Consider the following 11,172-nt stretch of genomic DNA (forward strand, 5'->3'; position numbering starts at 1 on the left):
AAAAATTGTACTCCTAAAAGTATGTTCATTAAAAAATGAAGAAATAATATGTTTATTTTTTTTTATTACTATTATATAATAAAAATAAAAGCAAAAATTGAAAGCAAGACGCTCGAAAGTGCCGTTGATAGTTGATAATACAAAGCATCATTGTTGATGATGTTTCAGGTCAAGACAAAAACCAAACTCAACGGCTATACTTTCGCTCTCTCACTTCACCACCGATCGACATTTTCCCCGGAATCATAAATCCGACGAAACTCTCGCACAATCATTTGAACCCTAAAACCAAGTCACACCACCTCACCTCCGATGCATTTCTATTTTTGGTAACCACTTCATCAACAGATCACGTCTCAATTCATCATCATCAACATCGATATAAGCTCATCACTTTCTTCAAATTGACCTTTGGTTCTTCCCAACCAGGTTAGAATCCACGAAAATTGTTTAAAAAAAAGTTTCATCTTTTAGAAACACGCTCTATTTCTTGATTGTCCCCCTTCGTGTCGCCGATCTCTTCGCTTTTTACCACTTGATTTCTATTACAAGAGATATTGTTGATCTTATTTAAATTCTCACAGCTGAATCGTCTTTTGGAGTTAATCGAGTAAAATGCCCTTTGATACGAGGCTCTTTTGGGGGTCCTTCTGTTGAAAGGGCATTAGGGTTTTGGTTCTTATCTTGTGTTTCTGTTTCTGAACAAAGTAATTACTTTTGTTTGTTGAAACCTTTTGATTCTTTAGGGTTCGTTTGTTGTTGTTGTTGTAAGTGTAATACATGTTCTATTTGATTGAGATGTGACGAATATTGTTGTAACAAAAGAAGATAGTGAAGAGGAAGAAGAAGAAGCCAAAAGTTTAACACTTTGTGTGATCGGATTGCTACAATGTCAGCTGTTGATGTTGCTTTGAGTCCTATCCACATAGAATCCGGTTTCATTCATAACCGGAACAAATCCATTGTCATATACCTAACTGTCGCTGATTCTGTGATTCCCATGTGTATTCTGGAATCCGATTCCATTGCTTCAGTAAAACTCAGGATTCAAACATGTAAAGGGTTTCTAGTGAAGAAACAGAAGCTAGTTTTCGAAGGAAAAGAATTATCAAGAAACAACACTCTTCTTACAGACTACGGTGTTTCAAGTGGTGATGTTCTTCATTTAATTCTCAGGGTCTCTAACCTTCTTGTAATCACAGTTGAAACCGCTTTCAGAAAAGAATTCAAATTCCAAGTTGAAAGGTTTAGAAACATAAGGCATCTGAAACAGAAGATATCAGAACAAGCAAAAGGGTTTCCATTTGTTAACATTGATGATCAAGAAATCTTGTGTAATGGCGAAAAGCTTGATGATCAAAGACTCATTGATGACATTTGCAAGAATCAAGATGCTGTTGTTCATTTGGTTGTTCAGAAACCTCAAGAATCTCAACCCAGAAAAGATCTCAGAAACAAAAAGATTCAAAACAAATCACTTTTGCAGCCTATTATCATCAATCCTGATTTGAAAATTCCACCTGTCATATGGGACATGTTACATTCAGCATCAGAAGGTTTAAAAAAAATAAAAAAACCGATTAGGTCATCAGAGGGGACAGGTGGCGCGTATTTTATGCAACACCCATCAGGGAAAAAACACGTTGCTATTTTCAAACCCATAGATGAAGAACCAATGGCTGTTAACAACCCTCAAGGGCTACCTCCATCAACAAATGGTGAAGGACTAAAGAGGGGGACTAAGGTAGGCGAAGGTGCACTGAGGGAAGTTGCAGCCTACATCCTTGACCATCCGTTGACTGGAACAAAAATGGAGATGGGTTTTTCGGGTGTGCCCCCAACAATCATGGTAAAGTGTTTGAATGAAGAGTTTAATCATCCACAAGGGTATGATGGTGGTGAAAAGAATATCAAGATTGGATCTTTGCAGATGTTTGTTAAGAATTGTGGTAGTTGTGAGGATTTGGGGCCTCGGGATTATCCAGTGGAAGAGGTTCATAAGATCACGGTGTTTGATTTGAGAACCGCAAATGCCGATAGGCATGCGGGAAATATTTTGATGAACCGCGAAGGTGATCGGATTGTGTTGATTCCTATCGATCATGGATATTGCTTGCCCGAGAATGTAAGTCTCTTTATCTGCAAATCCAGTACAATCTGTTTTGTCCTGTCCTGTCCTGTCAGAGCATTAGAGCAGTACAACCTGTTCTGTTATGTCATGTCATGTCTTGTCCAGTCTAACTTGCATTTGTTGTTTTTTTACAGTTCGAAGATTGCACGTTTGATTGGCTCTATTGGCCACAAGCGCGCGAACCCTACTCACAAAAATCACTTGACTACATAAACTCACTAGATGCAGAGCAAGACATAGCACTTTTAAGCTCATATGGGTGGGACCTTTCACTCGAGTGTGCACGTACCTTTCGCATCTCCACCATGCTTCTAAAAAAAGGTGCAAAAAAAGGGCTCTCCCCCTTCACCATAGGCAAAATCATGTGTAGAGAAACATTAAACAAAGAATCCATGATTGAAAAGATTGTTGAAAAAGCCCATGATTCCATGATCACAGGAATGAGTGAGGTTGTGTTTCTTGAAACTGTCTCTAAGATCATGGATTCTGAGCTTGAGAATGTGTGTGTTTAAGGCTCGTATAGGATTTGAGTAATTTGTTGGGTTTTAGTTTTTTTTTTTTTTTTTTTTATGAAGTATTTGCTTTGAATTTCTGTTGAGGTGATTGACGGAAGTTTGGAGTGATACGAATAAAAGTGTGATCAAGATCAGCAATGGTGTTTTTTAGATCTTGTTGCTGAATTTGGGTTTGTAGTTGAATGATTTGTATTTTGTAGTTATGTAACAAAGCTTTTGTTGCTTATGATAATTGATGTGTTAAAAAACATGTAAATTTGAGTTTGTTTTTATTTTTTTTCCTTTCAAATTTAACATCGAAGGGTTTTTAAAGCTTAAATCTGGTTAAAGGAAGATTCCCCAACCCCACCACGAGTGTGACTGATGACCACCGCTACCTCCACCTTCCTCCTCCGCGCAGTTCGAGCTCCGTTTGGCCCCACTTGCTCTCTTTTCTCTTTTCAGCTTTTGACAATTTTGCCCAAGGGAAGTCAGTAATAATTATTGTGCTCCCTTGTGCCAGACAATTATAGCTCTGATTTATAATTTATTAAATATATTTAATTTTTTTATTAGATATATAAAAAAATATAAAATTTTACAGATTAAAATTAAATTTAAAATAAACTGTTAATTCTTTGCTGATATTTAACTAATTTCATATCAATATTAATAATTTTTTATAAGAAGATAAAAAATAATTATATATGTGAATTTCTCATTTTAAAATTTTCTTGATTTATATGTAAAAACTTTATATTAAAGATACATATTTCAACTCATTGCATGAGAAAAAGTAAAAGCATGCGAAATAGTTGAAGTTTTATTGCTCTTTTTTGAAAAACAGAGCCCTCTTTGACCCAACACCCGAATGGGAGGCCGGAAAAATCTATCGCCGCCGCCGTCCGGCAGGACAAATCTAGCTTCATGCATCGTGGCCACCATCTTCTTAATCTTCATAACAATCATCATCCTCATCATTTTCTTCACCTTATTCAAGCCCAAAACCCCCGTTATCTCCGTCACCGCCGTCCAACTTCCATCTTTCTCCACCACCAACACCACCGTCACCTTCACCATCTCCCACTACATCGCCGTCAACAACCCGAACCGCGGCGTTTTCACACACTATGACAGCTCTCTACAACTCCTCTACGCCGGAAACCAGGTGGGGTTCATGTTTGTTCCCTCCGGCAAGATTGAAGCCCGTCGTACGCAGTACATGGCTGCCACATTTTCCGTCAAGTCTTTTCCGTTATTGTCGGTGATTAACCGTCAGCCGGAGGGGATGAACGGGTTACGGATTGGACCCAGTTTGGAGATAGAAACTAAAATGGAGATGCCGGGTCGGGTCAGGGTTTTGCACTTCTTTACACACCATGTGGAAGCTACAGCTGAGTGTAAAGTCGTTATCGCCATTAATGGTGGATCTGTTTTAGGTTTTCGCTGCTAGTTTTGTAATAACTGTGTGTTGGATGTATTTTGAAGCTCATTTTCTCTGCAATTGTAATATTTTTCTTTTTATAAATCAATGCAATTGTATAAAAGGTTTAGATTGTTTTAGCACATGTAGTTTGAAAATTTTAAAAACATAAAAACTTAAACTTTTGCCTCTAAATGGCTTAATTTGGTAAATGGTGTGAACGTGTCGATCAATATTATCAATTTTGGTTCGAAGATGGAGATGAAAAACTCACCCAAAAAGAACTCAAGAACTCTAACGAAGATGATGTGGAAAATATATGAAAACCATGCTTTTCTAATTAAACTCCAGCGACTTTTGTTGGAAATGTGTAGATCTGCATATTTATTATCCACTTATTTTTTATTTTTTTATTCTAACATCTTAATGTTTCATATTTTTATTAAAAGCAAATTAAATAGCAAGATGCTACAAAAACAAAACATTAAATGGGTTTTTAAGCCAACAGGTCTAATAATATTCACTTTTATGTTGATACATTGCTAGTTCATTCGTGTGTTAATCGAATTCCAAAGCTAGAAGTTTGAGCAATTATCATATCGAAGGCCATAACAGCCAAAATCGGAGCTTGTGGTTATTTTTTTTTTCTTGTCATGCCAAAATATCTAACTTGTTAAATTCGTCAACACTAGTAAACATAACAAAAGTTGATCACATATAAATTCACAAGTCTCATAAGATTGGAGTTAGTTCGTAATCTTTTGTTAGGTTGATTAGTTATGTTATAAAATTCACATGTACTTTGAAACTATGAAAATGTTTCTTTAAATTAATTAACTTGAAAATTACATAATCACAGTCCATCAGAAAACCATCCATGATCATATTCAAATATCATAGGGTTGTTTTCCGGTGAACTTGACTTCAATCGGACTAACATTCTTTCCGATTGACCTCATGTTCTGACCCACCCCCTGCCGGCCGGCGTTAACTTTTTCCGGGTACACTCCATCTTTGGGGTGCAAATATTGAACTTCCCCATTCGGAAACACCCTGTAAAACTGGTATTTAATCTTGTATTTTGACCTCAATCTTGTCCCAAGAGCCAAACACTGTTCTTTTCTCGCTAATTTCAACAGATTCGGTCCTTCCCTCATGATGGCGGCGCCGCCGGTGGGCATTTCGAAGATCTGTTCTTTTGGCGATTCCCATGTGATGACGTAGAACTCCTCCACCTGAGCTTTTCTGAGCAGGCCGCCGGTGCTTCCGGCGAAGATTGGAGATGGGGTGTTGGGGTCGAGTTCAGGTGGGGTGAATCCCACCGGAGCTTCTTTGGTGGGGACTTCCCCTGCCGCCGCGGCCTTGATGGTGGTGAATCGGGTGGTGGGTTTGGTTGGTTTGACGGTGGTGAAGGAGGTGAGTTGTGATTGTTTCCATGGAGAGGTTTGAGTGGGGATTGTAGGTGCGAAAAAGGAAGCTTGGGTAGCCATGGCCATCGGTGGTGGTGGGTGATTTGAATCAAGAAGACGAAGAATTTTGTGAAGTTGGGTGGCGATGGTGGTGGGTTTTAGATGTAGGTGGTACCGGTGGTGGATGTTTTTGGTAAGTGTTATTGGATAAGAAGATTTTCTGATAGCCAATGAGAGAGTAGTTTCTGATCCACCCTCATATCTTCTTCTATTGCCACGTGTAAATACAATTCTATCCAAACAAAAATCCACTTAGAAAATACCACTTTCAAGAATATTTTAAGGTCTAATTTGTTGTGTTACGTAATATATAATTCCTTTTGTGTACATGGTAAAAATCCAACAAAGCAAAAAAAAAAAAAATGTAATTTTCTATTCCATTTAAAGATCCTTTGTTCAATCAAAAGAAGTAAAAATCCAACTAAACCTATTCTGTCATATCATACTCTATTTGTTGTGTATCGGATCAATTCAAAGAAATAGAGGAAAAAGGGAAAGAAATATATAGAAGCAGGATATTGTTATATATATGTAATGAAATGTAATATGTCTCTTCTTCCATTGCTACATAAACACCAGATCTCATCATATACAAGAAGCCGACTCTATATGTAAAAAGTAAAAAGATCCCCATACAGTTTTTTTTTTTTAAATAATAATAATAATAATAACTAAATACTATTGACTTGTTTATTTGTTTTTAACTTTCGACGTTAGCCTACCTAACACCTTCTATCAAGAAGACAAAAAGGAAACCAGGTAAACATCACTTGTATTATACTCCTATTATATCGCTGACTTTGCAAATTTCCAATTTTACCCCTTTGATTATTTGTTCTGATACCCATAAGGGTTCTTGCTGGCCCAGTTCCATTGGTCTCTGCACATCTCCTCTATCCCATTTTCTGCCCTACATTACACACACACACACACACAAAAAAAGAACGATTTAATACAGAAATTCATAATTACAAATTTACCCTCGGTTGCCATTAGGCATTTTCTCAAATATTTTTTATTTAATAACAAGAGTCTTTCGTTCTGCTTATATTGATGTATTTTTAAACATCTAACAAATAAAAGAATGCTTACGAAAATGAAAATACTGAAAAATAATATAAAACTCACTTCCAGTTTAATTCACGCTCTGCCTTTGCTGTTGAAGCATATACAACCTCAGCATCACCAGGCCTTCGTTCAGCTATTATTAGAGGAATTTCCTGTAACACGAAAAATAAAACCTTATAAAAATGGACTATTTTTTTTTTAATTTCTTTTTATAAAATCTGAAAAAAAAAATCAAAATGACTATATACCTTTCCTGAAGCCTTTTCAAACGCTGCAACCATCTCCAAAACAGAAGTTCCTTTACCCGTTCCCAAATTATAAACCTCACAACCTAAAATATATATAATCACATTATCAATAAAACATTCAAGATTCTTAAAATATATTAAAAAAATAATAATAGAAAAAGCAACACAATTCACAAACCTATTTTTGGATCAGAGAGTTTCCTCAATGCAGCCATATGCCCATTTGCTAAATCCGCAACATGAATATAATCACGTACCTGAAAATTCATATTAAAGAAAAAAATATATTCATTTTCCAAACTAAATTAAAATTTTAAAAGAAAAAAAAAAAAAAAACATACCCCTGTTCCATCTTTGGTTAAATAATCAGTTCCAAATATTTTCAATGCAGGAATTCTTCCAACAGCAACTTGTTGAACAAAAGGCATAAGATTATTTGGTGTCCCAAGAGGATCTTCACCAATATAACCACTTGGGTGGGCCCCCACCGGATTAAAATACCTCAACATTATCATTTTCCACCCACAATCCGATGCATATATATCACGAAATATATCCTCAATCATCAGCTGTTCATAAAACACATTCAAATCATCAAAAAAAAAAACAAAATCATTTTTCATAAAAAAAAAAAAAAAAAAATTATACCTTGGTTCTTCCATACGGGTTGGCTGCAGATAAGGGAAAATCTTCTGTGCATGGCACCTCCTTTGGCCAACCATAAACAGTAGCTGATGAAGAGAATACAATCTGAAAATTTTATAAACATGTTATTTATTTGTATAAAATATTAATAATAGAATGTTAAAAAGATTAATAATACCTTTTTGCATCCATGGGTATTCATGACTTCTAATAGAGTTAAAGTGCCAACAACATTGTTGTCATAATACATCAATGGCTTTTCAACACTTTCTCCTACAGCTTTTAGTCCAGCAAAATGTATAACTGCATCAAATCTGTTTAAAATCTTTGGTTAATTAAAAATTTTGAAGTTTCATGAGAGTTTTTATGATGAGATTTAAAAGGTGTTGTGAGTTTACTTTGTGGAAGCAAAAAGCTTTTCTAATGCAGGCTTGTTCCTGATGTCCATCTGCAAGAGAAAAAAAAAAAAAAGAAGAAAATAAGAAAAAGACACTAGCAATAAAATTGCTTGAACAAAATATGAAAGTGGGATTTTTTTTTTTTTTTTTATTTTGTTTGTTTGTATGAAATGGGTGGTTGAAAGTTAAAACAGTTTGTCATTCTAAATTTGAAAGATTAAGAATGATGAAAAAGGAAAGATCGAAAAGTTAGCCCTCCAATAAAATTGGAAATCCTACCAACTTCCATTACTGTTCCATCAATCAATTTCCAATTGAAACATAAAGTCACATCACTTGATAAAGATTCATCCAATAAAACTACTTAAAAGCAATTCAACTACTAGAAACCCAAATTCAGGGATCCAAATCAACTGGAAACTGATAAAAATGAAATCGAATTTAGAACCGAGAAGAAGCTTCAAGAAATCAGAAACATTGGCGAAATTGAAAGGGTCTCAAAAAAATTGTTTAGTTAAACCCCAATTTCGAAAATCAAGCAGTGAATATAAAAAACACTTCGATTGACCAACTGATCTTAATTGCTCAAAGCCTCTAACAATTTGTTAAAAATGTAAGTAAATTAAAAGGGGGAAAAAGAAGAACATTAACCTGATGAAAAACTAGGTTAGCGGCATGATCACCAGCGAGTTCTTGGACTCGATTGATAGCGATTTGTGATGAGTTGTCAAGATTATCAATCACCACGGTCTTGTAACCACCTAACAGCAGCTGTAACACGGTGTGACTACCAATGTAGCCGGCACCACCGGTGACCAATACACAATGCGGTGGCGCCATTGTAATCGTTGACAAATTGAACGTATCAAAACCAAACCGCGATCAAATCGGAATCCGATTGAACCGCAGGCGACTGAATCTACACGAATCACGCTCTTTTTCTGTGTGTATGCATATACATGTATCTACAAAAGAATGAGATTTTTGTTATGTACAGTTTATATGGGGGATCTGCGGAAGGGAAGAGAGAATATTGGTGTGTGGTTTTGACAGATGGGAGAATTGAATGGGACAATTGTTTGGGTGTTCCATATATACATATACATGTGGTGGGGTGGTAACTGATTGAGTGGGGACAGAACAGATTGTTTAAAGTAGGGTTTTGATTAGTGTAAATTTGGCAATCCCAATTCCAATTGGGGGAAACACGAAATTTGGGGAAGATCAACTTCTTTGCGGGAATTGGTTGAAATCTTTTGAGCTGTAACCAATTTTTTTCAACTTCATGTGCCTTACATAATGGGAAAGAAAAGATAAAGTTTGGTGGAATACAACACACTTTTCCTTCTATCTTTTATTCTTTTTAAAGAAAATGTTAATATAATCAATATAAAATACAAATATACAATGTGTTTTATCACTTGTATCCAAACATTTTTACAAAAAGTTATCTATTACTATTTTGAAAGTTTAATATTATCCGTTTTCAATAAAATATTATATTTTTTTTTGTGTTTTGATTGTATTTATTTTTCATTTTCTATGCTTTTCTTTGTTGAATTTTAATGAAAATATAAATTATTTTTTCAAAATTCCAGATTTATTCATCAAATTTCGAACATTTTCTTGAAATTCCATAATAGTTTATTTTCCATTGTGTCTGTATCTAGAATGTTACAAAAAAATATGTTTAATTTGACATAAGACAAAATTATAAAAATGGTCATTGTGGTTGGCAAAATTTGCGTTTTGGTCCAAAAAAGTTTGGCGGTGCGTCAGTGGTCTAATTTCGGATAATTTGTGTGGTTTTGGTCCCTATGGTTGGTATTTTTGTGTGGTTTTGGTCCATACCCCACCTGAAATGACTAATATGCCCTTATATATTTCATTTTTAGTTTGTTTTGTTTAATTATTATTTTATTTTAAAAAAAAGACCCCTCCACATACAGCCCACCCAACTCAATTCTCTCTCTCTCTCTCTCTCTCTCTCTCTCTCTCTCTCTCTCTCTCTCTCTCTCTCTACATACATAAACATAAAAGCACAATCTGAAAACCACCATCATCTTGTCACTTACAGCCACTAATGAAAATTTCCGACCATTCCTCCAATTCACCACATCTGATGTCCCAAACTTGATGTTTCCTGAAACCCTAAATTGCCCACTCTGAGATCATGACACTAGGGGTGACAATTTATGACACGACACGACAAAAATACACGACACGAAACGAAATTATGACGAAACTAAAATTTGAATTCGTGTTTGTGTTAGCTATAAAAAACACGATGTCATGTCGTGTTGTGTTCGTGTTCAAAATTCGACACGAAATTGACACGATTTAGTAGTTCTTTATCGTGTTATATTTGATAAATTATTCATTAAATAAACTAGTTTTTAGTAGATGTTATATTTGTCGTGTCGTGCCGTGTTTGTCTTTTTTACTTCATTCGTTTTCGTGTTATTTAAAAAAAACACGACATCGTGTTGTGTCGTGTTCGTGTTACAAAAAACATTGTCGTGTCGTGTCGTGTCAGACAGAAACACGAAACGATAGCACGATTTGTCACCCGTACATGACACCATTAACAAATTTAGGCTCGAACCAGTTAAAATGTGTTTATGGAATCAAAGAATCAAGTGAAAGCTTCAACTGAAGAACACTAAATCCACCGTCATCGACTACCCAAAACAACGGGACTATCACCACCATCGATCATTGTCTCTTTTCCCATAGTTGCTCGATTTCTACACTGTTGTTTGATTTCAGCTTGAATTAAGAGGAGAATGCCAATCTCGGCTTGAAATCGACTTCTTATCCTCTTATTCCCATCTTGTTCGAAAGAATCAGAAGCTGATCTGGGACAAGGACATTGGGGAAGTAGAACCGTAGCCCTCAACTCTCTTTTTCTCTGATGGATGTGCCTCCACCATCGACCTCATATGTTCCCTTCAAGCCACCTTCTGCAACATCAGCCATTCGAAAACAAAATCGACATCAAACCACATCCACCACATATAACAATTTTGTGGTTCAAGACCGCCGCCAGAGAAGATTGATCTGTGGTTCAACATTCATCGTCTTCTTTAAATCCGTAGAATTTCTAACGATTCAAGTCTTAGTGAATGATGAGAAGACGTTAGAGATCTACGAAGCTTTTGGGTTGATTTTTACAACGAGATTTGGGAGGGAGATGCATATGGTAGGGTTTTATTGAAAAAAATACGACAAGTGGTGGTTTGGTGGTCGGTGGTGAATAGTTCTCAGATTAAGGAATAAGAGGTGGGGGTGGGGGA

General features: G+C 35.8%; 4 protein-coding genes across 4 annotated transcripts; 2 read left to right on the top strand and 2 right to left on the bottom strand.

The window, feature by feature from the left end:
• Positions 1 to 236: 236 nt before the first annotated feature.
• Positions 237 to 2,896, top strand: LOC145056990 (phosphatidylinositol 4-kinase gamma 2-like). The gene is made up of 2 exons (XM_079004735.1): positions 237 to 2,125; positions 2,266 to 2,896. Exons 1-2 carry the CDS (start codon positions 890 to 892, stop codon positions 2,641 to 2,643), a joined length of 1,614 nt encoding a protein of 537 aa, XP_078860861.1. The 5' UTR covers positions 237 to 889; the 3' UTR covers positions 2,644 to 2,896.
• Positions 2,897 to 3,399: 503 nt separating this feature from the next.
• Positions 3,400 to 4,191, top strand: LOC145056994 (Late embryogenesis abundant (LEA) hydroxyproline-rich glycoprotein family). The gene has a single exon (XM_079004738.1). The coding sequence runs from the start codon at positions 3,497 to 3,499 to the stop codon at positions 4,076 to 4,078; it is 582 nt and encodes a 193-aa protein (XP_078860864.1). The 5' UTR covers positions 3,400 to 3,496; the 3' UTR covers positions 4,079 to 4,191.
• Positions 4,192 to 4,849: 658 nt separating this feature from the next.
• On the bottom strand, positions 4,850 to 5,643 carry LOC145056993 (photosystem I reaction center subunit II, chloroplastic-like). The gene has a single exon (XM_079004737.1). The coding sequence runs from the start codon at positions 5,542 to 5,544 to the stop codon at positions 4,936 to 4,938; it is 609 nt and encodes a 202-aa protein (XP_078860863.1). The 5' UTR covers positions 5,545 to 5,643; the 3' UTR covers positions 4,850 to 4,935.
• Positions 5,644 to 6,020: 377 nt separating this feature from the next.
• LOC145056991 (UDP-glucose 4-epimerase GEPI48-like) lies at positions 6,021 to 9,140 on the bottom strand. Its single transcript, XM_079004736.1, has 9 exons — positions 8,528 to 9,140; positions 7,877 to 7,926; positions 7,657 to 7,792; positions 7,482 to 7,583; positions 7,175 to 7,402; positions 7,012 to 7,090; positions 6,834 to 6,916; positions 6,646 to 6,737; positions 6,021 to 6,427 (listed from the first exon to the last, which is right to left on the bottom strand). The coding sequence occupies exons 1-9, from the start codon at positions 8,714 to 8,716 to the stop codon at positions 6,346 to 6,348; spliced, it is 1,041 nt and encodes a 346-aa protein (XP_078860862.1). The 5' UTR covers positions 8,717 to 9,140; the 3' UTR covers positions 6,021 to 6,345.
• Positions 9,141 to 11,172: the final 2,032 nt, after the last annotated feature.

The sequence above is a fragment of the Lactuca serriola genome, chromosome 6, assembly GCF_051521515.1.
Source record: "Lactuca serriola cultivar US96UC23 chromosome 6, Lser_US96UC23_V15, whole genome shotgun sequence".
Lineage (NCBI taxonomy): Eukaryota > Viridiplantae > Streptophyta > Magnoliopsida > Asterales > Asteraceae > Lactuca > Lactuca serriola.